Source organism: Lycium ferocissimum, chromosome 4 (assembly GCF_029784015.1).
Source record: "Lycium ferocissimum isolate CSIRO_LF1 chromosome 4, AGI_CSIRO_Lferr_CH_V1, whole genome shotgun sequence".
NCBI classification, from domain to species: domain Eukaryota; kingdom Viridiplantae; phylum Streptophyta; class Magnoliopsida; order Solanales; family Solanaceae; genus Lycium; species Lycium ferocissimum.
Window position 1 is genome coordinate 43,334,007 of NC_081345.1, and position 27,067 is coordinate 43,361,073.

At 34.6% G+C, this 27,067-nt stretch overlaps 3 protein-coding genes and 1 long non-coding RNA gene across 5 annotated transcripts; 2 read left to right on the forward strand and 2 right to left on the reverse strand.

The window, feature by feature from the left end:
• Positions 1-718: 718 nt before the first annotated feature.
• LOC132053131 (uncharacterized) lies at positions 719-8,859 on the forward strand. 2 transcript variants are annotated; one of them, XM_059444993.1, is made up of 13 exons: positions 724-931; positions 1,202-1,339; positions 1,412-1,493; positions 2,990-3,066; positions 3,231-3,337; positions 4,033-4,165; positions 4,456-4,572; positions 4,674-4,765; positions 5,165-5,231; positions 5,332-5,410; positions 5,505-5,596; positions 7,356-7,499; positions 8,431-8,859. In XM_059444993.1, the coding sequence occupies exons 1-13, from the start codon at positions 791-793 to the stop codon at positions 8,569-8,571; spliced, it is 1,410 nt and encodes a 469-aa protein (XP_059300976.1). In that variant the 5' UTR covers positions 724-790; the 3' UTR covers positions 8,572-8,859. The 2 variants fall into 2 exon arrangements, with proteins under 2 accessions (XP_059300977.1, XP_059300976.1); XM_059444994.1 differs by lacking the exon at positions 8,431-8,859 and having other exon boundaries at positions 719-931; positions 5,505-5,567; positions 7,356-7,495.
• A 6,565-nt stretch (positions 8,860-15,424) lies between these two features.
• LOC132053132 (uncharacterized) lies at positions 15,425-16,313 on the reverse strand. Its single transcript, XM_059444995.1, has one exon. The coding sequence runs from the start codon at positions 16,219-16,221 to the stop codon at positions 15,583-15,585; it is 639 nt and encodes a 212-aa protein (XP_059300978.1). The 5' UTR covers positions 16,222-16,313; the 3' UTR covers positions 15,425-15,582.
• Positions 16,314-18,251: 1,938 nt separating this feature from the next.
• Positions 18,252-27,066, reverse strand: LOC132054075 (uncharacterized; the record flags this gene model as incomplete). The annotated part of the gene is made up of 20 exons (XM_059446145.1): positions 18,252-19,397; positions 20,369-20,462; positions 20,678-20,758; positions 20,859-20,907; positions 21,249-21,334; positions 21,497-21,574; positions 21,662-21,811; positions 22,257-22,295; positions 22,367-22,456; positions 22,709-22,771; positions 22,847-22,916; positions 25,146-25,192; positions 25,275-25,337; positions 25,426-25,476; positions 25,792-25,875; positions 25,979-26,043; positions 26,200-26,256; positions 26,400-26,517; positions 26,644-26,694; positions 26,803-27,066. Coding segments are annotated over 20 exons (1,668 nt in total), but the record flags the coding sequence as incomplete, so codon positions are not given.
• On the forward strand, positions 22,933-23,178 carry LOC132053133 (uncharacterized). The gene is made up of 2 exons (XR_009414079.1): positions 22,933-23,038; positions 23,084-23,178. It is a non-coding gene; the product is annotated as an uncharacterized LOC132053133 (long non-coding RNA).
• Position 27,067: the final 1 nt, after the last annotated feature.

A 27,067-nucleotide genomic window follows, 5' to 3' on the forward strand; every position in this document is an offset into this window, starting at 1 on the left:
GAAGAATGAAGGGAATATCTTATCGAGGTAATCATATTTCTTTCGGTAAATATGCTCTTCAGGCACTTGAACCTGCTTGGATTACATCTAGACAAATAAAAGCACCGTAGGTGCGATGATTTACTTCACGGGCGAGGTCTCTGGTTCAAGTCCAGGATGGCCCAGCTGCGCCAGGGAAAAGACTACTAGAAGCATATAAGCGGAGTTTGAACTAAAGAAATATTTTCCAATTTAAAAAGAAACCTTTTCTCTTTCAGCTATTTATTTGCCAGTCAAATAATAATAGTAGTGATTAAGATGGTTATGATACGGAGCTAATAAAATGTGTTTTAGCGTGTGACAGTGTGAGTTAGCAGTCAATTAATAAGTGGATAAAAAATAATAGGAGAGTCATACTTTTTATTTTCTAATATTCTTTGCTTGTTTGGGTTGAATTACATTTTGACCCGATGAGTTACGTTATTTTGACCTGTTTTGATCCGATTTTTTGATGGGTTTGAATTGGGTGATTTGCACGATTGCCATTCAAAGGCATTGGTCTTTAATTTTTACCCCTCAAATTGTTAATCTTTAATTTTTGACTTTCGACCCATTGGTCAATTCAACAGAAGGGTCATGACCCAATCTGCAAAAATACCAGATGAGTCGGGCGGGTTGAGCTTGATTTTGCGACGCCGACACACATCGGCAGGACCCAAAATGGGCAGGGGAAAAAATGGTAAAAGAAAAGAAAAAGATATAAGGGAAGGAAGTTGGAATATTTAGTCAACGCAAAGTGTTTGGCAGGAAGATGTCTTCGGGCGAAGGAGCTCCGCTTCTTTCCATTTCTACAGATGGAGAAATAGTTTGTGAGACCCAAGCCGCCGCTACGTCTCCCAAACAAGAACAACGTTTAGTATCTCTCGATGTCTTTAGAGGCCTTACCATCGCTGTATGCTTTACTAATTCCCTTTTGATGATTGATGAATACAGCTTTTCCTACAAAGCATGCACTATATTCACTTGGGCTTAGATACCAACTAAATAACCAAATCGGATGTTAGATATGCAATTTTAATCAGCTCTTTCTACCTCAAAATATTCTTCTAATGGTTCTGATTCTAGCATATATTATACACTTGTCCTTTATTTTGATTTAAATGATGGTTTATTCTTTTACTTACTCTAGTCTCCTGTATTCTCTATTTGGTTTGTTTGACAGTTGATGATTTTGGTTGATGATTCTGGAAAGGCTTTCCCCTCCATAAACCACTCTCCCTGGTTTGGAGTGACCCTTGCTGACTTTGTCATGCCATTTTTCCTCTTTATTGTTGGTGTTTCTGCAAGTCTAGTATTCAAGGTACCATTCATCATGCTTTTTTGTTAGGTAATTCTATTGCAGCAGTTATGAGATAATCCATTGTTGATGCAGAAAGTTTCCAGCAAACCACAAGCTACAAAGAAAGTCTTACTGAGGACAGTTAAGCTCTTTATTTTGGGAGTGTTCCTTCAAGGTATGCCATTTTCTGAGAAGAGAGTGAGAGAGGAAAAAGAAGATCTTAACCTTTAAGTGTTATTTGTGAAATGCATTGTTGTGTACATAGGAGAGAAATGACTCTGTTCAACTATGCTTTGCCTTCATTTTCTACTTATCAAAAAATAAAAGATAAGAAAGCACACCTGAGTGTGGCCTAGAGTTCAATTACGTGGGTGAAAACCTTGGAGACTAGGGTTCAGATCGCAGCAAAGCCAAAACCTGTTAGGTGATTCTTCCCATTTGTCCAACCCTTGGTGAACCGTGAATGGAGCTGTCCGGTAAAGCTTTGGTGTGTAGAACTACTTGGTGTTTGTGCCGGTGGGAGTCTGGGAGGTTGTAGGTACCCGGTGGAATAGTCCATGTGCACGCAAGCTTGCCCTCACATCACTGTAATAAAAAAAGTGCCCTGTTCATTTTAAGCTCATCTTACTTACCGTGTTCAAAAAGTACAGAAGTCTTACTGTCTCAACTGTACTTGCAACCGAGTCAAGCTTGCTCACAATTCAGGCTCAACATGGCTCTATTATACCGTATCTATAAACAAAAGCCTAGAATTTGGCTCATTACAATTTGTTTACCGTCTATGTTTGCTTAATCAGACCCTCAATGTACAACTCGACGACCAACGCAGGCTAACGAAATGCAAAGAATCATTTATTTGAGATCAACATGAGGATCGAATAATCGAACGAGTTTTGAGATTTGAAGGTTGAAGTCATTATTGTGAAAGACTGAAACCAAGCTTGTGTTGTGGTGTTGCTTTGGCATAAACGTTGATGAGTATGCTGATGTGGCTGGAAAATGGTGGAAAAATTTAGTCTAGATGAACTTAACCCTGAACAAGGGTGGTATTGGTGGGTGCACACTGTACAAAAATCAACCATGGTGGACTTATTCAAACTAGGGCCCCTATTTGGATGGCATAAAAATCCATATATTATTTTTATCAAGGCCATATAGTACTGATTATCAGAGAGTTGTTTGTATGTGGAAGTTTTTGCTGACTTCGTCAAAATTAAAGTTTTGATTTATTGCTTTGACAAAACATGAGGAAATTGGAATCTCATCATCCATGCATAACGAATTGATGTGGTATATTCGTATCATAACATATGAACAGTAAGAACTAGCATTCTTATTGAGACTATAACTCATAGGGAAGGAAATCCATTTATGGATGGAATCAAATTTGCAGTATTTGCACACAAAAGTATTCGGTTATTGCAAAAAATTAATATACTTCTAATGTCTAATCAGATCAACTAGGACAGTGCAGAAAGGTAACACCTGGAGAAAAAGGACTCAATTGCTTATCACATTCATGAACTGAAAATTTGACATCATGAGCTTTGGTTATTTTAGCTAATTAGATATTCTGGAAAAGTAAAAGGCTTCCTTTTGTAAATTTTTCCCTCAACTGCATGTAAACTCACGTATTTACAAGTCATTGAATCCATGATTTCTCATTCTTAGGTGGGTATTTCCACGGCCGGGGCCACCTGAGTTATGGAGTTGATATTGTTAAAATTAGATGGATGGGAGTGTTACAGGTACTTTGCGTGACAATGGCTTGTGTTCCTTAATTGATTATTTCCCGAACTTGTATATTCACAGGCCGTCTTCGACGCCCTTAGGTAGGTCAAAACCTTTCTTTCTATCTGTATTTCGAGTTCCTATACATCCTAGCATTACTCTATGTGCTTTTCTGTTGTAGAGGATTTCTATTGGTTATCTCTTTGCTTCAATTCTGGAAATTTGGTTTGCCAATGATTATCCTGTTGATTCAGCTAAGGCATTCGTCAAGAGATACTTCTTTCAAGCGTAAGTATACCTTTTGAGATTTTGGATCATCTGCAGCTGGGTTCATTCATGGTTTATTTTAATCTTTTTGTTGGTGATGCACATGGTTGAAGTGTTTGTTTTCCTTAATCTGTGTCTTCCTTGGTTGAGAATATCAAACATATCTGTTCATGATTTTTATAGTGCTTAAATTTTGTGGGAGCAGCAAAATATTTATCCTTAAGCTTGTGGATGAACTAGTACTCTTCCTATGTTCTTTCTACTTCTGATATAGCAGTCCTTTGACCGGATCAGTCAAATGAAAATCTCCTTTCCTTTCCTCTTTTTTTTTTTTTTTTTTTTTTTTTTAAATTTCCTTAGCATTGTGCTATTGTCTGCTTATTGAAAATAAATGCAGGTTAAGCAGAAATTATTTAGTTTTTAAGTGGATATGTTTTCCTATTGCACATTTTCCTGAGACATGGTCCGATGCATGATGACCTTTTCAGCTTTTTGCTTGTCCAGATATATGGCTCTATGCAATTGTAAGATTTTCATAGGAGTAATGAGGAATAATGAGATCCCAGATCTGATTAATTACGCCTTTATGCCAATTTGAAAATTGTAAATTTATGAAGAAGAATAAACTTGCCCCAAGGGTTGCTGTAAATGATAATGCTACTTATTTTGAGAAGGTTTTTCTCTTTTTTCCTGCTAATATACTTCTCAATGTGCAGGGTGGCTGGAATCTTAATTGGTTTGTCTTACCTGATTTTGTTGTATGGCCTTTATGTCCCAGACTGGTTCTTTCAAATATCGAGTTTTAACATGGAATCACCAGTTTCAGGATATGGTTTGAGTACTCAAACTGTAAGAATCTTCCGGAATTGCTTCAAGATTTTAGTTTTCTCTGGTTTAATCTATCTGTTGGCTATTAAATACTATTCTTTTTCAGCACCAGACATCTGTTAAATTGTCACTTTATATTCCTTTACTTTAAGTTTCCTAGAAATCTGAGTCTTCAGTAAGTTAATGTGGGGCTATTTTGGCCTTTTGGGTGGTCAGTGTGCTCAGTTTTAGAGAGAGAGTGAAGCTACATTTTAGGGTGACAGAATTGAACCACTCATGATCTTACTTGTCGTGATATCCATTTTTAACAGGTTAACTGTGGAGTGAGGGGCAGTCTCGAGCCTCCTTGCAACGCGGTTGGTCTGATTGATAGGCTTCTTCTTGGTGAAAAACACCTTTATCAACGTCCTGTATACAGAAGAACCAAGGTTCTTTATGACCTTAATTGTCATGTGCAAAATCTGATTTTATGGATATGCACTTTACATCTCTGTTTCATTGTTTTGCTCTTATAATTTTCTGTGGGTAGGAATGTAGTGTCAATTCCCCTGATTATGGACCTCTACCATCAAATGCACCTGGATGGTGCCTTGCTCCGTTTGACCCTGAAGGAATCTTAAGGTAAATATCCTCTTTGCCCTGTATGCACTTTCCCAGCAGATAGCATAGATTTAGTTTTATTAGCTAGAGCTAGTTACACAATTGGAAACAACTTTTCTTGTGACGTGATTTGCTTTTTTGAGGTACTACTTGATGAAGGCCGATTTACCAGTCTCTTTCACTTCATTAAGCGATGTATAACGTAACATGTCCTTTTGCTGTACCATTTGCTTTACGTAGGGTTAGTGCTTAAATCAACCAAATAATATACAATGGATTATGATTGGAAGTTCCTTTTTCTTTTTCATGTAAATCAAATTATATCTAAGCCTCTTTGTCAGATGGCAAATTATGTTCCTCTGTTTTACTTTGATTGCATCCAGCTCATATCTTTTTTTTTTCCTCGTTGATACTATTCAGTTCTTTGATGGCAGCCATTACGTGCCTTGTGGGCTTGCATTTCGGCCACATTCTTGTGCATGTTAAAGTAAGAACTAGATGATACCCTTTGAAACATTTGTTAACTATAGAGTTGCTTCTTGTGTTTGTTGTATCCTCTGTCTCATATTTATACATCTTTTCTGTAGGATCACATGCAGAGGGTAATCTTTTGGTCCGTATTTTCCGTCTTTCTAACACTTGCAGGATATGTATTGGAGCTTGCAGGTATGCTGTTTTATGGATAACGGTGGGTTGAATTTTGTTTTCACGACATGTTTGCTTCGTAGTTGACGCTTACAGCGCATTTTTGATGTTCCAGGTGTTCCTCTTTCTAAACCGCTTTATACATTGAGCTATATGTTCATCACGGCTGGAGTATCCGGTTTGCTCTTAATAGTTCTTTATTACATTGTGAGCCTGACTAGATTTTCTGGTTATCTTCTCTTTTTATGAGATTAATCCTTTCGTGATATTAATTTTACGAAAAATGATATGTACCGAAAGAGAAATTTTCTTGCATTGACATTTGGCAGAATGAAAAAGAAGCAAGAGGCCCAAGAGAAGGCACCAGAAATGAGAGTTGATAATATTAACATACTGTTTCAGATACTCCAATTAATGAAAACGCGACTGATAGGTTAATGAATGGAATTAAACTGAAGTTCACGACATGAGGGCACTTTTAATTCCCTTTAATGTTACATAATCTTTATAAAAAATCTGTACGTGCAAACACCAAGTTTGTCAATATTATTTTCGTTGTTGACTATTTGTTGGTAAGTATTTGATAAAAATACGGTAGACTCAAAATGTGCAATCATTATTTGTATATTTTGTCATGATGCATTCAGGTCTAGTGTCCAACTGATAGCAGATTACATTTATATATAGCAGATTACATTTATATATTTGATAAAGCAATGCATGATCTGCACTTCCAAGTTCAATTAGATGGCTGTCTGGAAGATTCCAAGACAGGGTACCAGATAATGAAATGCAGATTGTGCAATACTGTTTTCCTGATACCTTTATGTATCTGTCAAATCATATAGAGCCCGTTTGGATTGGCTGAAAAAAAAGTAGCTTTTAAGCACCAAGTATTGAAAAGCACTTTTAAGTGCTTGTGCTGATTTTATGAATAAGCAGTTACATGTTTGGATAGAAGTGTTGAAGCTGAAAATAAGCAATTGATGTTTTTGGTAAAAAAGGGCTGATAAGCACTTTTTCTGTTAAAATGACTGAAATGACCTTAAAGTTGTTAACACAAAAACTAAATTGATTATTGCAAAATTTTAATTTATATCTCAATTCAATTTAAATCCTAAATTGATTATACGTAGTTATTTTTTAACGAAACAAAAATTATTAACTGAAATAACAAATTATAATGAATTTATTTGTGATTTAGGTGTAATATATTAAAAGTTAAATGGCTTCAGTGAAATTGACCCCTTGGACTTTTAATACCGAAGGTAGAGGTTAACTATTTGTTCATTGTTTTTTCCAGTTAAATGAGGCAATCAAGTAGATATCCCTCTAAGAAAAAAGTTTCAATGACGAAGAAATAAAACGAAGAATGCTTCAGTTTTTATCAATGGAGAAGATGGCACAAGTTACGGTCAATGAATGAATAAGAACGACATAATAAAAGAAGAAAGAAGAAAGCAGGGTGGAGTAAGAGCTTTGGACTACCAGCAGATATTTTGGAAGTTATAAGAAAATATAAGGGATAAAAAAATTAATATACTTGGTCAAAGCTAAATAGCTTTTAAGTTAAAAAGCAATAAGTTGGGTAACTCCAACTTATGACTTTTAGCTTATTTTCAGCACTTCTTAACTTATTTTAAGCTCTTATTCAACATTGCCAAACACTAAAAAAAGCTAAAAAGAGCTTAAAAGCAGGTTTGACCAACTTAAAAGCCAATCCAAACACCCTCCTACTGATTGCATTCCTGGCACTGACTTGTGGCTTTTGAAGAGAAACATCTTGATTTTGAAATAGAAACTTTTTACTTCTCATACAGTATTTGTATTGCGATTTTTTTGGTTCTGTTACAACACTTTCTTGTAAACTATCAAATAGGAAAGGTATTCGCTTAATCTTTTATATCATTAGAGGAAAAGGATGGTATTACTGATCTAGGGCATGGAATTAATGTGCCTGGTGCAGGTTGATGTCAAATGTTTTCAGAAGCCAATGATACTATTTCAGTGGATGGGAATGAATGCTCTCATCCTCTATGCTTTGGCTGCTTGTGACCTCTTTCCTGCGGCACTGCAAGGTTTCTATTGGTATTCACCAGAAAACAACTTGGTAATCATCTTCTTTCCATCAAATGTTCGTTCCTCTAGCAAACTTACTCATTTCCGAGGAGCTATTTCAGATAATTTTAAGGCTCTGTTCCACAAACCTTCTTTCGGCAGGCAGTGTTTGTGGAAGATCATTAGAGTGAGAGGTGTGACAGAGAAAAAAAAAAAAAACATTAAGAGTGTGAGAGAGAGAGAGAAGGGAGACTCGGGATGGACGATATCCCTGTAAATGAGATCAGGATTTAGAATTTAGCCTTGTATAGTCGAGACTTTAATTTAACCTACCATTCGACATATTACATGCAAGACAGGCATCAGAAAACAGTGAGCTGGTTGAGTTAAGCATACCTATGAGACCTGGCAAGACACTCAAAGTAGCTCATATCAACTAGAGTGTAGAGTACATTAAAGATATATCTGTTTTTGTATCCTGATGGATAAATTAGTAGTATGCATTTGGAGGATTCTCAGTAAAATGTTTTGGATTCTGGCGGAAGGAGGTTGGGTGGGAGTGGGGGGTGGGGTGGGGGCGGGGGGAGGTTTCATTTGAAACTGGGACCTGTTTACCAGTTGAACTAATCTGACTACCCTTCAAGTATCTGCACCTCTGCTCTCTCTCTATCTGTTATGGCTTTTCTTCAGCCATCAGGTAGCGTGGTGATATTTTATGGCGTCATTCACTTAATAACTTTCATACTTGTATATTATCCTCTAGTCGCTTTATGTTTAATTTTTTCGTGTTAACAATATTCTTTGTGTCTTTTGTGTAAGAGAAAGCATCAAATAGCATCGTTGTCTAGCACATCCGTTGCTTCATTTAGTTTCCAAGTTTGTTTAATGCATACTCTTAGGTGCTATTGGAGATGTACAGATAGTATCTGCATCAAAAAGATGCTTCTCGTCAAATCTAAACTTACAAATAAAATGGAATGTAGGTTGACGTCACAGAAAGATTCCTTCAAGCAGCATTTAATTCAAAGAAGTGGGGTACCTTGGTATTTGTGATGCTTGAGATATTGTTTTGGGGTTTGGTTGCTGGATTCCTTCATGCAAAAAAGGTTTATGTAAAGCTATGAAGTTGCTGATGTGAATGCTTTTGCACTGTGTGGTGCCACTCTCTTGATCATGCCCGGATGTCTCAAAGGCGGCATGCATTCAGTGAGTCCTTCAGCAGCGACTCTAGAAGATAACTGATATTCTCATAGTGCTGTACTTTATTGTCCTCATGGCATGTATATATCTGCGGATAATAGTACGTAGTAGATTATGAACAGTTTTCAGCTTTCTCCTTGTGTAGTTGTGGCATTAAAACTTGCTTCGGGGATATCTACTCAGTCCTGTCACAAATGACAGCACGTTCTAAACTTGTAGCATCCTATTTATAACTAGTAAATTTGCCTGCGCTTTGCGCGGAACATAAAAACTTTAACAAAGAGATATAAAACCCGGCTCAACAATAGAAATCCTAATAGTTCAGCCACCCGAGGCAATTCACTCTTTTTTTTTCTTCTCTTATGAAATTAGTCAAATAACCAAACCCCTCGTACTATGAGAAAGGAAATCATCGATAAATAGCATTGGTTTAACTCTAATTTCTTAATTTATATTGAGTCAACTATAAATTACCAATAAACCTAATTTAAATCGTCCAATGACTAACAAAAGTAAACATTACATAAATTTTAGTCTTAAAGTTAGAACTACTAACTACGAAATAAAAAGAAAATCAATTTATTATTATATTGAGAAGATGAAATTATATAAATTAAATACATACTTATTTATTTGCTATAGCAACAAAGATCATTTCGAAGACAATTTCCTCTTATTCAAACATTTTTAAACTTCTATGACGTCTAACTTTATTACATTATATATATATATATATATATATGAGTTATTTTTGCAACATTAAATTGTAATGACACAAGTAACAATTTTTTTTTAACCAAGTATTGAACCTTTCAATTTTTTGTTTAAAAAAGAATATGTTAATAACAATATTAAGAAAAGAAAAATTAATTTTATTATAAATGGGGCTCAAAAATTCTTTTTTCAAACAATAACATCTTTATTTATTTCTAACACTTTTTTTCTTTTTTTAAACTACCAAAAAATTTAATATCTTATATTTACTTATCCTTCTCAAAAGCTTTTATTCATTCAAAAAATACATTTTTATCCATATTGAAAAATCTTTTTTGTACCCCGTCAAAATACTTATGAAACTTATACTTAAATAATTCAATCACTTTAAATAGATATATATCGTTCTAAATCGTAATGTTGAATTTAATGATGTAATAAATGAGGTCTTATATGTCTTACTAATTATTGAATTTAAGCTATATCAAATTGATGTGATGTCTTAGATGTTTATTAATTGAGCTTAAGTTATTTAAAATTGATAATATAGAAGATTTCAGTAAATAAATGTCATCTGCCTATTATAACATGTCATTCTCTTAGATTACATTGCGTGTTAATAAAATATTATATGATACAAGTCAAGCTTTAAGAAATGTATATATTATTCCTCTCTTTTTTCTTTTCTTTTTTTCCAAGAAAGGTGATAATTTTTTTTCCAAGTCATTTTTTTGAACTTCTCTCGAATAAACCAAATGAAAAAAAAAATTATTAAGTAATAGAGAGAAACCTAAGAATTTTGAGGAAAAAACATGTGAGATAAACATATTCTAATTTACATAATAATTTAAAAATTTATAATGTTAGGAGAGTTTATAGAAAAACGACTATAGACCATGAAAAATGATAAGGAAATTATTGAAAAGAAGAAATAAAGGCAAAGGCACTAAATAGGGGTTCCTTCAAAAGTCCCATTTGGGATAAAACGTTTAATATGACAACAACGATAAATTTATGACAAAAAAAAAAAAAGCACATCGCAATTAAGAAAACAATCACTACTTAGAGTTATTGCAATTCAAAGAGTGTGTGTGTGTGTCAAAAATGGATATCAAAATCTCCATTTTGTGAGTTTTTTTTTTTTTTTTAAAAAACAAAATCACTTCTAGTTCAACATATACAATATAAACATAGAGATGACCAATCAAAGACCAATTTCTAAGAGTTGTGAAATATTTATTAGAAAAAAAATAGGCTAATTTTAAAAAAAAAAGGCTTTATGGATCTTTATATTAATTGGCACTTATTCTTCAGTAATTTGACACACACATATTATATTTTTCAAGAAAAGGAAAAAAGGCAAAGAATAAAATTTTAACAATACCTTAGTGCATCCGTAGACCTTAGGAATAAAGATATAATTCAAACCATTGTAAGTAGGATAAAGTTAGTAAGAGAAAATGGGTTTGCAAAATCAATAGAAGAATCCAACAACATAAGTTGATATCCATTTTTGACACACACACAGAATTGCATAACTTCAATTGTTTCTTATGGAATCATATGTGCTTTTTTTTTTTTTTTTTTTTTTTTTGTCATCGATTTATCGTTTTTGTATAAAGAAGTAATTGATTAAAATTACAATTTATGTAACTTTTGGTACAAGTATTCATTGTTGTGTATATATATATATATATATATATATATATATATATATATATGAAATTGAAATGGAAAGAAGATAAATATTTTTACTGCTTTTGATCTTTTTCAAGTGCTTCGTATGAAGAATTTGAATACACATATAATATCCATAAAGAAAAAAGGGTCTATGACATATATCAAAGACTTCTTATCAATTTACGTCACCGGATAAATCGAAGATAAAATACTTGAGAAGTATTATATTTATCGTTTTCAAAACATTGTACACAATATTACATATTATACTATTTTTAAGGTTCTAGCGGACGAGAAATGGGCAAATTGTTACCTCGGTTTCATAATTGAATGAATGATACATTTTGCACAAGTCTTCATGTTGGTTCTTGTCTCTTTGAATCCACTTGAACAAATCTTACACTTGTTGGTAGGCGGTAGTTTCATCATATAAATACCAACTTTCAACGTTACAATTTTTGGAGGAAAAAGCCTACGGAGGAAGAGATAGGTGCATTTAAGATAATTACATTGAGTAGTTATGAATTATCGATGCATTTAGCTTTGGGAAGGTAAATGCGGTAGTGTATTTGTGACTTTTCAAGAACCAATGCATTAGTCATTCAATAAGTAAATAACTAATTAAAATGAGGAGAAAATCCAAATAAATGCCAAAAAAAAGGAAAAAAAGATAAATGTCAATAGAGGCCATGTCAAATGGGATTGTCTATCGTACATAATATTATATATAGATTCTCTTCGTTGATCTTCCTTGGTGGTAAATCTAAATATGCGATTTTGGCGAAAATAGCGAGAATAAGTTACCTATAAATGAAATATTGTCGGAAGCACCTATGCGTGACACGATGGAGAAAGTAGTGTCCGAACTTATACGCATGGGCCGAACATGTTTATTCACTTTAATTAGCCTGTCTTTAAGGTTTGTATTTTGTAAATATTTTTTAAAAATTTGTCATAGTCATGGCAATGAAAGTTGTTCATCAATATGAAAAAGAAAATTAGTAAGAAGGGGGGGGGGGGGGGGGGTTGGGGGAATTAAAATTTTGATTTTAGATTTTTTTCTTTTAAATTTTTTAATATCTTATATGTATACCGACAAGTTGATATCCATCTCAATCAATTAACTGTTCAGATTCAAACATAAGAACCATTGTTGTATATATTGGATTTTTTAAAAGCAAAACTAATAAAATATTTTTATTAAATTAAATAAAAAATATGAGGACATAAATGTGCCGGATAATTAAAATTGAATTACGTATGTAATAAATATTATATGACATATTAGAAATGTAATATGTTATATCATAAATCACCAAATTTTAATTCCGAAATAAAAATATAAAGTAATATACTTTATAAATGTAAAGAAACAATAATCAGAGAATGCAAAGGAGAGTAAGATAAGTAAAGTATTCACAAAGAAGAAAAATGGGTTTTCCTTCAATCTTAATACTTTAAACGTGAAAACAGGACGAACAATAGCAATGCAAATTTGTACCAAAAAGTTATATAAAGTGTCTGTACAATCTACTTTTTATCCCACTTAGACATTTGTCATAGTCTCCGTTGAATAGACTATTTTCAAGAATATTTATTAGAAAGGGCTAATTTTATTTGGTTTTATAAATGAACAAGTAATTTGGACACACACATATTATATTTTTCAAGAACCAAAAGTCAAGAAACAAGTAAAAGTGCACAGAGAAATAAATGTGTCGGAGAATTAAAATTGAAGTACATACGTATATACAGAAAAATACATATTCGGTATAAACATATGTCCACGTGATAAAGAAGTAATTGACTAAAGTGTACAATTCATGTAACTTTTGGTACAAGTATTCATTGTTGTATTAAAGTGTACAATTTGTAATGCTTATGGAACAAATTTTTGTATACATGAAAGAGAATACATATTTAGTACTATGACATATGTCCCGTGGGATAATAAAATTGAAGTGCATACGTTTAAATAAATATTAAGTATTATGACATATTAGAAATGTCCACGTGAGATAGGAAAATAGTTGGATAAAGTGTACAAGTTATATAGCTTATGGTAAAGTTCATTGCGTATACAATCTATGAAGCTTTTGGTACAGCTGTGTTCATCCCTTTAAAATTGAAGTGCATATATGTATACATGAGAAGAAAATAAATATTTAGCAAAAACGTGAAAAGTCAAAACTGAATAAGTAAAAGTGCACGGAGGAAATAAATATGTGTCGGAGAATTAAAATTGAAGTGCATGCGTGTATACATGAGAAGAAAATAAATATTCAGTACTATGGCATACATCCACGAATTTACTAATTCTTAAAGAACGTGAAAAGTCAAAAGTGAACAAGTAAATAAATATGCACGGAGGAAATAAATTTGTGTAAGAGAATTAAATTGTCTATATGCCTATACGAGAAGAGAATAAATACTCGACGAAGAACGTGAAAAGTCAAAAGTGAACATAAAAGTATACGGAGATATAAATGTGCGGAGAATTCAAATTGAAGTGCACACTTCTATACTTGAGAAATGAATAAATATATACTATGACATATTAGAAATGTCCACGTGAGATAGGAAAATATTCAAAGTGTACAAGTTAATAGCTTATGAAAAGCGGTGCGATACAAGGAGGACTGCTGTTTAAAGCTGTGTTTGTCCCTTTAAGGGACTTATATATAATAGAAAAATGTAAAAAGTCAAAAGTGAACAAGTAAAAGTACATGGAGGAAATAAATTTGTGTAGGCGAATTAAAATTGAATGCGAGACATAATTAAATTAGAATAAATATTCGTCAGAAAAGTTAAAGTGATCACAAAAGTGCAAAGAGGAAATAAATATAGAGAATTAAATTTGAAGTCTGTTACAAGAGAATAAATATTAAGTATTATGACATATACTACATGGATATAAAAATAATTGAATAAAGTGTACAAGTTATATAGCTTTTGGTACTTTTTCTATGAGAATGTAAAAAGTAAAAGTGAACAAGTAAAAGTGCATGAAGGAAATAAATTTGTGTGTGTCAAAAATGATGTAATATGTATACATAAAAGAATAAATATTCCTCACTAAAAGTCAAAAGTGACAAAAGTTTTCCGATGATTAAATTTGAAGTGCATATGTCTATACATGAGAAGGAAATAAATATTAAGTATTATGACATATGTCTACGTGGGATATAAAAATAGTTGAATAAAAAGCGAAATTTTGATGGGAGGCCTTTATCTTTTTACTATTTTATATATTTTTATTTGACGCATATTTTCCTAATTTTTTAAGATTTGAAGGTTGATAATTTGATAGCAAAATAATTTCTCGACTTCAAATGCTTGCTAAAATACTTGAAAATATGAAAGTAAAAAAAAAAAAATTCAATGTACTTTGTTTTTGATCGTTCTATTTTTGTTTTTGACATAAGGAGTAAAAAATTCACACAGCTTTCTCTTCTTGTTTTTGCATAGCATAGAAAGACTGAAAATATGTGATATAATTTTTATTATGGTAAAAAAGCAGAAAGGTGACTAAAGTAAAAACGTAAGTCACTTGTCAGAATAGTACAAAATGGAAATGCATTTTCACAAGACAACATCTCTAAAAACTGTTTTCTTTTACCCAGAAGACTATTTATGTAATATAAAATAATACTCAAACATTGGAATCATAATTAAAACATAATATTCTTCTAAAAATATTATAATTCTTCATTTAAAATGCTTGTTTTTTAAGAAAAAAAAAATTCAATCCAGTAAAAAGTGAGGCCTTTCATGATTGGGGGGCCGAAGGCAAAACCTTGGTTGCCTTACGGTTAAGCCGACCCTGATCATGGAATAGCTGGCCAGCCGGCTACAGCTTGTAGATTCGATTTAATTTATGGGCAGAAAAAAGAGAGAGAAGGAAGTCACCTTGCGTCGGGAGCTAATGAGGGAGAAAACTGAAGGACACGATCAATACAAGGCAGAAATGTCTACAACTAGTCATTAAATATATAATGCCTTATTACTGAAACTACATCCTAAGAAAACAATTTTTTTCCAGTAAAGCAAGACAGAATGAAATTAAAGTAAATACCAAATTAATAAAATATCCGATCCATACACCTTACCCACCCACAACCATAATCTAGTTGGAGGTCACGTGTCATACATGGTATTGTAAAAAGCAGGCTGGCTAGAATATATATACTCATGCTTGTTTCGTTTACATTTCACTTCATCTGGAGTACGTACCCATTTCCATGTTTGAATGGCGTATTTGAGCCTTTTGCCCGTTAAATATATAATGCCTTATTACATATAAGAAAACAAATTTTTTCCAGCAGAATGAAATTAAAAGTAAAAGGCCTAGAATAGATATACCATTCATTAGATCATCATTTCAGATCATCATTTCATATAACACATGTATAATTGGATGCACGTGGATCAGACAAATTTACGGTGCTTGCAATGCAATATGCATAAATATTCCACGTACGCTAGCCTTATTATTACGTATATTTATTGTTGACCTTGCTTTTCCCTTTCCTTGCACGAGATTAATTGAATTGGCCGCTCATTGAATCAATGTTTTGACGCCTCATTTGTTGGTAAAACTGAAGGATGAACTGCTCTGCCTTGGCATCGATCATGTCGTCAGCGCCAATGGCATCGAAGACCTGGTCAGGATCCTCCTCTTCCTCCTCCTCATCGAGTTCTTGGAGATTATTTGCGGAAGCATACTGGCTCATGGTGCCGGATGAGGCTGCAGGGACATCCACATCCAGTGATTTGAGATCGTTTGCTGAAGCGTACTGGCTCATGGTGTCATCCAGCGCTTTGAGATCGTTCGCGGAAGCGTACTGGCTCATTGTTCCGCTAGACGAAGACAAAGCTGAGGGTGAATATATTGACGTGGCACAGTATGCAGGTGATGTATTAATATTGTTGTCCTGGAGATGCAAAGGGCGCATAGAGCCCACCAGCTTCTTCCAATCTCCCTGCTGGGTGGACACAGCTACCTGAGCAGCTTTCTGCTTCCCTTTATTGCGATGGCGCAACACGAACATTGCAGCTTTGAAGAAGCCGAAAACACCTGGCGGCTTCTTCTTCTTCTTATTCATCATGTCATGATCGCCAATGTCATTTCTTAAGGGGGCTTTGCTGTTGTCCTTGATGGTGATTACACCTTCTGTCATTCTTCCCTTTAAATGAGGCTCAAGCTCAATTCAAATATTTGCCTTGGCCCTACCCTGCAAAATGCAGGGTGAGTTATGGAAAAAGATTTTGGGTACAACTACAACTCTTCTTATGCTATATATAGGCTACTATTTCTATAGCCTTGCTGTTTTCTTGGACACTTACGGTACAATTTAAGCTTGCAGGTACAGAAGTCAACATTTGTCATTAAAATGACCACAATAAATATTTCTTAAATCATACATTTATTCAAATTAACTAAATATACGCATAATTAGGGCAAAATAGTCAGAGAGACAACCAACGGCTTCCATTGTCTACTATAGCGGAGCTTTCTCCTCGCCACCGCACAACAATTGAAGGTTTTGTTTCTAAGCTAGGACAGCTACTATTCTTTTAAGGCCTTGGGTGGTCTTTTTTTCCTTAAAAATCTAACTTATATATGGATAGTGTGAATTGAAATGACACGTACTGTATGAGAGACTCATATCAGTATTACTTATAAGCTATAGACCTTAGTTAAGACCTCGGATATTTGGCCAAATTTAGATCCTGCGAAAATTCAGTCCCACCAAGAGCCATGTAGAGGTCCATTTCCCTTTCTTAAATGGACCGAAAAAAGGAAAATAGGATCATATAAATTGGACTTAAACATCTCATCTTACCCTTAATCACAAATTTTTAGTCACACAAATGTTATGATGTGATTTATACAAGAAGTTTCAAAAGTTTTAGTCACATGTACAAATGTTATGGCATGTTTAAGATTACATGTTTCTAACTCTTCATTTCTTTCTAACGTGTTAGAAAAGATAATCTAGCACCGATCCAGACAAAGTTGTCAATGAGTTGGAAAAACGAAAAATTAAACCACCTCATGAGTCCAAACGAAAATTGGAGGTATATCCCTCCCCAATACCATTCACCTTACTCATCACGTTCTCACAAGCATTTGATTATTAATCGGTGCATGCTCGTTTAATCCTTCAAGCAGGAAAAATATGGTTCAAAAGATGACACTTCCCGTTAAAAACTAGATCTGCCTTTGTTTTCCACTTCCTGTTAATCAGTAGTAGCTGGTAAAGCATGCATGGAACCTTTGATCTCCGTCTGCTTCCTAAATATATTAGTAATAAAAGCCTCTGCCAGTGCCATACCCATGAATATGCACACATATATCAAGATGCATCGCCCTGCGTATTGATATGAAGGCATTCCTAACTTCAATAAGCAAATTTGGTTTTCCAAATAACAACTCGAATCATGCATCCCCCTTCCTTTTCTCTTCTTTGGTCTCAAAAAAGAAATTCCCTAAATAAAGCTTGCTCTCTTTTCATAAGTTAGATCCACACTTCGACAACATTTTTACTGAAGTCAATTCCAGATTTTATAAACTGAGAGGAGATGATACATCTTAAGCTCACCGAGGACATGACCCTTGATAGGAGAGTGTGTAGCTCTAGAATTAGGATAAAGATAGCATGTTGTCAGGCATTATCCCCGGTGTATTATTCTTGTATTTTCGCATTCTTAGATTCCTATTACTACTTGTTGGTTCTTTAGCCTCATTTGTTTTACTTAGTTTTTTAGACTATTACCTTGATGTTGTTTATGCTTGTTGCTACTACTTATTGTTTTCCTTTTTCACCTTTCTTTGAGCTAAGGGTCTTCCAGAAATAGCCTTTCTACCTTCTCAAGGTAGGAGTAAGGCCTGCATACACTCTAAGTGGTTGTTGTTTATAAATTGGGAGGAGACTTACAACTGTTCCTTCTGTTGACTGGAAACACTTGCCCGTTTACAAAACCAATTGACCCCAATCAATCTACAAATGTATCACCATTCTAAAAACAACTCAGAGCAAAGTTACAAAGAAAAGGAATACAATCGGAGAGTTACAGCACTCGAAAAGTATCTGTTGTCCAACAGAAAATTAAAAGTTGGCGATGGACCTGATCATTTCCAGCTTAAGGACAACTATTCAAAGCAGCTTCAAACTAGAGAGAGAACTTCAGGTGCACAAGCAGCAGCCGTATACAACTTAGTCACCACATTATATGTTGAAATTATCCCTACTCTTCTAAGCAACATAATTTCCGTGCATTCTTCGAATGATAATCAACAGAATGGCAATTTTGAAAGAAAATTTGGACAGCTCTGATGCAATATAAGCTGAGACCCATAGTTATCACCAAAAAGAGAAGTTCTAAGCTAGACCCCTCGGACAAATATTGCCAGCTAACTTGTGGCTATTATAACTTGGCAGTCAATTGACATGGGAAATATCACTGCAAAGGTTATTTGAGATGTTCTCTGTATACACAACTGAATAACAAAGCTGTATCCCGTGTCAAACTAGAACAAACAATAGAGAGGTAAAGAGTTTCAAATGAACAAGAATATGAGAGAAATCGTGCAGGAAACCATTGCGTGCACACAAGTATCAAAACAACAGCAGCACTCCAAATGACATGCCGGCAAAGTATTGTTTATCTTTTTGTCCAAGCTCAAGACAGCTCTCATCCCCTTTTATTCGCCAAAGACGAAACAATCTAACTTGAAAGCGGCTATGAAGATCCCATATGCATTTTTTGACAGTCAAGGACCAACTATGCCAGCAGGTCATTATGTTGCTTATTTGCACTTCCTCCATTTTTCAATAAAAGGGCAGAAGTTCTTACGTTTATCCATATCCAAGACAGAAAGTTTGCTCACGTGACTACAAGTATTCATCAATTCCAAGCAAACCGATGTCGATTATATGAATCCTCACGGACCATGTTTTTCCATTAAATTCATCTCAGGCCAACATTATACAAAATAAAAATAAAAAGCACCAGAAGTTCTCTATATTTTCTAATGGCATAAAAATCTCTTACAGGGTTAAAGACTCCTAAAAAGCATAGAACTTAAAGTAGACGTGCTAACATGACTAAAATATATGCCCAACTAGTTGGTATCGCTTATGCAGATCTTTTTCTTCCATCATGTCCTATTTTTCCCTTAGTTTGCATGCATACCATTGTACTCGCACAACTAAACAATAATTTTCCCTAAGACATGCACCTCTTTTACAAAACCAATATGATCACTACTGCTGATGTATTGCTTACACATTTCCATTCTGCTGCCTCTTGACATAAGCTTCTAACTGCCCTGTTGCTGCCAAGACAAGACCTGTCGCACCAAGACAAATATGATTACAGATCTTAGGTAGAGGGATCATCACATTATCTCAATTTAACAAGTTGCAAACTAATGCATAGCACAGTATCATTGCATAATAATTAACATTATGTATAGCGCTTCTCTACTCAGCTTATCAAGTCCTCTCTTCCAACACCAGCCGCGAAAAAGCAAAGGGAAAATTAGTTACCAAAAAAAAAAAAAGCAAAGGGAAAAAAGATTCACTTCCTATATTAACAGGGTCAGATAAATACCCAAATAGTCACTAAAGGAAGGGATGATGAATCTAAAACATGCTCGGAGAGAGAAATGCAGAAACAAAAGGATTAGCTAAATTGGCAATGGCTCCTCATAGTGGCAAAGAAGAATTAGGCTAGTTATTCTCCCAGCTAATTGTCCCGCATAGCTCCGCCATTGTTAAAAAAAAAATATATATACATACATGTGTACATATATTCAGAAACATACAAACAGCCATAGATTTAATATTCCTTGTAAAAAAATAAAGGACATTAAATGTCACTGCCTAGAGCAAGAAAATATCACAACAAGCGCAGAAGCTGTATTAATTATGAAACTGCCTCTTAGATAAAAGGCATCATTCAATGTCAATAATTGCGGAACCAACAACGCCATTGTCTCTTATACAATATACATTCCATAGTTATTCCTTTTTTCATAACCGTGGTGTGCGGGCCAGCTTGCGCGTGCTCGACTAATTTCACGGGTTACCGACTGGTACCTCCCACCAGCACAAGTACTGGTAACTCTATCCACCAAGACTTGGACAAATGCGAAGAAATTTTTGAAAACTCAAATGGGAAGAGATCACCTAGTGGTTTTTGCCTTCGTGGGGAATTGAACCTTGACCTCATGGTTCTCAACCCACTTCATTGACCCTCGAGTGCACATTGCATAGTTATTATACTCACCATAAATAAAGTAATCCAACTAACTCCTACCTAGAAATGGAGCAGAGGGTCTCCCAGGCCTTGACTTAAATTCAGGATGAAATTGCACCCCAATGTAAAATGGATGATCTTGAAGCTCCAAAATCTGCATAAAAAAGTGTTTTTTTTTTTTTTTGGTTGGGAGGAAGGAAGAACAAGTCAACAATAGCAATAACAGAAAGAAGAAAGTAGTCAAGACACAACACTGTGACCAAATGATCATTGACATAGAGCTACAACATAGTCTAAAACCAAACGATTACAAAAAAACAAGGCTCTTTTCCTTAATAGTATCTTATAGCCTATACTCAAAAAACAAACCTCCATCCGTTTCCCACTTTCATCCCTTCCTACAAATTTCAAGCCGGCTTCTTCCAAAGAGCCAACAATGTCAGGGTTGACCTGCAACATACACCAAACACATAAAACTCTATGCTGCGGGGATGACAACATACATGAAACGATCATTTCCTTGCAACAATGTCAACTCTTATGGTTTAACCTCATATCTGTGGCGATGTCGTTCGTCCACATATTCTGAATTGTTATACCTGCCAACAGAGAGTATGTGAGCATACTCTGATAAGCAATGCAAATATCAAACAAATCCTGCATAGGTGCAAAAACTAAAGTAGTCTCTCAAGAAACACAGATGCCAAAACGTATATCATAGTCCTCATCACGAATCAGGCTTGACAAATTCAAGATCTAGTCTTATGCTCCTGTCAGTGGTACACAGCATAAATACATTCTAGCCTAGTTCAAAGCCGAGGAAGCCCTGAAAGATGCCAACTGATCCAAGCGTCTGGCGGAGGCACTCAAATGATGAATAAATGAAGCTTCTAGGCTACTTATGATTTAAGTGTGAAATGATGGTGTATAGAATCTGTACAGCTTTGCAGCGATACAATCAGGAGTCTGGAACAACGTTCTTCGAGAGCCAAGCCTCATTGTGCTTCCCATATGTGTTTTTGATCCCTACATTACCAAGAAGATGAAGTAGATAATCTATCTCACTCGTCCATATTTAAAATAAAATAAAAAAGCAGCGAAATGAGAAAAAAAGGTAGAGACAAAGGAAGTCGATAAGAAAAGACAATTCATCATCCATCTCTTTATGCTTTATAGTGAGCAAGCTACCTCTGGCATGAAAATTACAACACGGTCAGGTGTTTGGGGATCAAACTCTTCACTATTGGCCTTATCCAAATGTAAAACCTTCAATATTAAATGATATAGTGACACCTATTAGAAAGTTTATCAAACAAAGCAGATTTTCTGATTTGCTGTTCAAGAGAAACTCACAGATCTAGCAAACTCAATTACAGAGATCTGCATCCCTAAACAGATCCCCAGAAACGGTACACTATTCTCCCTGGCATATCTTGCAGCCAATATCATTCCCTTGACACCCCGATCACCAAATCCACCAGGCACCAATACACATGCTGCGCCCTGTACAGGAGGTGTTCATTAAATAGCCTCTAAAATGAGCAAGATCTCTGCAAAACTTTGCTAGTGAAAACGTAAGAGAAAATAGTCTATAGCAGCACAAGACTACACACTCAGCCTCAGATTCTTGGTAATATTAGATGACAAAAACACTATCCATGGATAAACTGTTATAAAGATACACTTCCTGTGCTATTGTAATAGAAGCTTAAGGTTTGACCGGATTGACAAATTCACATGCATCTAATGTTAGCACTTATCAGTAATGAATCATCTTAAGGTAGACCCAAGAAAACAATGACCACCAAGAGCTAGAATCGGGTACCAACAACTATAAAAGATTTAATACTACAAATCGAAGTAAGGTGATGAAATTTTTTGGAAACTGGTAAGTGATGAGATGACATAGCTATTAGTCTATTACTACTAGGCAAGGATCAATATTTACCCTTAGATTCTTCCATGCAGCTGCATGAGCTTCTGGGGTCTATGGAAAAAGGTAGTTACAATCAGCAGTCCAAGGCAGCACCTAACCTAAAAAGAGGAAAGACTAGGTACCAATTTAGCACTATCATCTTCAAGATCTGATGCTGCAATCCAGTCGATTGATGGCTTCAATGAACATGCAATACATGCATGCATAAGAGCCTGAAAATATGAAATGAAACATAGAGAAAGAGAGTAGTCAATACCAAGTAACAGTGTTAAGCTGCAAAAACCTTATCTGGTTATTCCAGCACCAGGAAGTAGATTATTAGAAATGTCCAATAGGAAAACACTACTTTGAAATAAATCCAAAAGCAACACATGCAGAGTGGTTCCTGAAACTTCAGTTTGGTCTATTATGCCTTAAAGGAAAGATAGATGCAGAGATGTTCTTTGCAGTATCACTAATGGTACCTTCACTACAGACAAATATGAATCTGTTAGCCCAACATACTTCCCAACCATTGCAATGCTCACCTGGAAAAAGAATAAGTTTGCTCACTTACAAAATTAGATATAGGTAGAAATATAACAATATTTGATCCTACTAACGGATTTGGTAATATTGTCAGATGTCCCAGCTCTTCTGGTCCACTCCTGTAAATCAACATGTCTTGCCACACTGAAAATAAATATTGTCAGCAAACATATTAAGCACTTACGAAAGATCAAAATCGATGCGGCTTGTTTAGATCCTTAATAGATAACTTGTGACAACAAGCAAACAAAATAAAACAATACCAGGTTAAACACTAGTGGCAATAAGCAAACAAAATAAAACAATACCAGGTTAAACACTTGTGGCAACAAGCAAGCAAAATAAAACAATACTAGGTTAAACTCATAAGAGAGAAAAAACCGCTCTTTTTTTTTTTTTTTTTTTTTTTTAAAGTAAGAAATGGTATAAATGGCATCAAGAAGATGCAAGTTAGATAGTTACAAAAGTAGTGAGATTGTAAGGTCATGTACAACTGTCCTATGCAATGACTAAAGAGCTTACAAAGTCCAAAAGATCGACATTAGAGTCTAAAGGGGCTAACCTATCCCAACTATATAAAGTTAATAAACAATAGGTCTTAAGCTGGGGGATTGGAGTTGATATTCCATCAAAGCACCTACTGTTTCTCTCCTTCCATATACACCAAAATATACAAGTAGGGATCATTTTCCAAACTTGTCTGATGGATTTATCAACTTTCCAAGAGTTCCAGCTAATGCAGGCATACTTCAAACCAAAAAAAAAAAAACCGCTGGTAGCACTTAAACAAATTTGCAATTTAAGTTGGACAATAAGGAATACTTAGATAAATACAGAATTACTCCCTCTTTTCCAAAAAAGGATGATATTATTATTATTATCATCATTATTTGTGGATCCAAACAGTTCTCTTTGTCTACTATCTTTTCAAAGATTTTAAACTAGAAAAATATGATATTTCAGTTTCATTAAAAAAATGTGTATACATAATAGTTGTGTACTTTTTTTTTGTTGATAAAGTATGTAAATTGTTTTATGTATTTGCTAAATATTACTCCCTCCGGTTCAAAAAGAGTGTCCACTTAGCCATTTGCACACCCCTTAAGAAAATACTAACTCCTAGGAAAAAAAGGGGGTAATTTGACTAAACTATCCCTAATTAAATAGGATTGGGATTTGGTCACTTAGCACTTAATAAGGGCACATATGGAAAAATAAGGTTTGTTCTTTCTTGATTTGGTAAGTGGATACTCTTTCTAAACCATAAAAAAAGGCTAAGTGGAAAACTCTTTTTGAATCGGAGGGAGTAGTAAAATTTTATCGAAGACATTTTCAAACATTTTAGGACCCGTTTGTCCATGAGAATTATTCACTTTTTTCCAGAATTTTTCTTTCACTTTTTTCAAAAATTAATGTTTGGCCATCAAAATTCCAAGTACAACTTGAAGTTGTATTGGGAATTTGAAAAACAACCAAAACCTTGTTTTTCACTTTTTCCATTTCTGTTTTAGACCGTTACTTTTGTTTTCTGTTTTCAATTTTTACCTTAAAAGATTTTATTTTTATCAAAGTGTGTATTTTTACAGCTACTTGGTTAAGTTCTTGTTGGGTTTTGTATGGAATACAAGTGCAAGGTGGGATTGATGGGGCAGTGTTTACGCACTGGTTATGTTTATTAATTGCTTTGGGTGGTGAGGGTATAAATCATATTTCATGTTTTTCAGAAAAAGTACATTTCAACAACCAAATATTATTTGCAAAAACTATGGCCAAACACAACTTCAATTCCAACTCCAACTTCAAAAATTCATCTATGGCCGAACGCCTACTTAAACTAGAAAATATGATTTTTCATTTTCAATTAAAAAATGTGTGATAAATAATAGTTTTGTGTACTTTTTCTTTATAAAGTATATAATAGTTTTATGTACTTGCTAACAACAACAACAACAACCACCCAGTGAAATCCCACAACGTGGGTCCGGGGGGTAGAGTGTCTGCAGACCTTACCCTACCAAGGTAGGACTACTGTTTACGAAAGACCCTCGGCTCAATAGAAAGCATAAAAAGAGGTCAGATAGGGCCATGAAATTCAAAGCGATATGGAAATGAAAATAACGAAAGCGACTAAGCCATGATTGCAAAGGGGCAGTAGCTATCACAGATAAAATAAGATAAAAAGATAAATGTACTACCTAAATATTAGTAAATTTTATCTAATAAAATTTAAGAAATTTGATATCTGAATTCACACTGAGATTTGATGCATTGACTCTCATCTCTGAATAACATTCTTTCTGTGGCGCAGGGAATAATTTGTAAACTCCAATTCTCGATAAAAGAAAACAAAAAAGAAAGAAAAAAACTTATAACCTTAGTAAATCCAGTTGCTTTAGTATAGCATCATGAGCACTTTGGTTCTGTTACAAAAAATGAGAAAGTTATGAGCAATATTTACATTACAATACGACAAACAACAAACGCTGCATTCTGTAGACCCACCCGAAGCAGGAGAGGAACGTGCCAAATGTTAGGAACATCATGGATATTTAGGATATTAGAAACCTACATGAAAAACAATAAAATGGAAAAGTTAGAAGTGACTTCAAATTTTAAATGCACAGCAAGAAAAAGCGTCACAAATGAAACTTACAGGAACATGGCAGAACTGTGAAAGCTTCTGTTTGGCATTCTCAACTAATGGCTGCAACACATACAAAATAAACACATTTCAATTGCCGTGCTCTGACTAACATTGAGGAGTTTTTGCTTAAAGAAAGCAAACCTATAGGTTATAAACTATAGTTTGTAATGCTTCTAAGAATCTAGAGAGGAAGTTCACTGCTAACTTATCTTACAAACTTGGAGAATAAAACATGAAAGGTAATGGACATCACAGAGATCATTGGATCTCTAAGCACAGGCCAGCTGATTGAGATGTCCCGGATTGAACTAAACTAATCCGGTAGGTACCATATACAATACTAAATGCAGATTATAGCATAGGATGGCAATATACCTGAGCAGAACGGCATGCTAAAAAATGAGGAATCAAACCTAATGCTCTCAGTTCCCGCACACTATGTTGGGTAGGCTTAGTTTTCTGCAGAGGCATGGAAGTCCAGAGTGAGCAGTATAGGGAAAATAAAGAGAGAACAAGAACAACATGATCACATGCTTTAAACTTATTTTGTATAAAATATTACTTGCTCACCCACGACCCCCAATACAGGTATAAGACTGACGTGAATGAGGCAAAAGTTATCTTGCCCTGATAAAGAAAAATATAATAGTTACACAGGAAATTGCAATAAAGAAAAGTTAAACTTTTGAATATATTAATACAAATCATAAGAGGGCATTCAGCTAGAGAATAGATAATAATGGTGTAAATGATCATCCCCAATATAAGCAAATTCCAACTTACCGACTGAAAAATATAACTGTCGTAAAGCCTCAATGAAGGGCATTGATTCAATATCGCCTAAAAATGATCATGTAAGAGCTATGTCAGAAGAAATGACATGCTCGTGAATACGGAGTAAGAGAATGGAGCAGAACAGAAGAGATAGGCGGAAGATTAGAGCTTCAAGTACGTATGATACCACTGCCTCTAGAAGAACTTACCTACAGTACCCCCCAATTCAATGACACAAACATCTGCAGGTCCCTCCTTCCCATCCACAGGAATAAGAGATACTGATTCAATCCAATCCTTGATAGCATCAGTGATGTGTGGAACCACCTGAAAGGAGGGGGAGAGAGAGAGAGAGAGAGAGAAGAAGAAGAAGAAATCCTACAGTTCTTAGTAACAGGTTTCTTTTCCCCTGATTTCATCATACACCATATCAACACAGAAATGTATAATCACCTGAACAGTTTTTCCAAGATAATCACCTTTCCTTTCCTTCTCTAGTACAGACTGGTGCATAAACAAACTTATTTACTGTTAGAGGAAGCACATTAAGATCACTCTCTACCCACGAATCCACAGATATACGGACGTGTATTCATGTCTATGTATAAGCACCTGATATATCTTGCCAGTTGTGATATTGTTGTGTTTAGTCAATGTCACATCCAGAAATCGTTCATAATTTCCTAAATCTAGATCAACCTGTTGAAAAACAGCAATATTGCAAAGAATGAGTGAACATCTTTGAAGCTTTGGAGAACGACTAACAAGCTTTGCAATATTATATTCCTTAGATAACTTCTCCCGGAAGACAGTATTGATTACAAGGGTTAACAATTTGAAAGAATTTAGGTAACAACAGATATCTATTAAACCATGA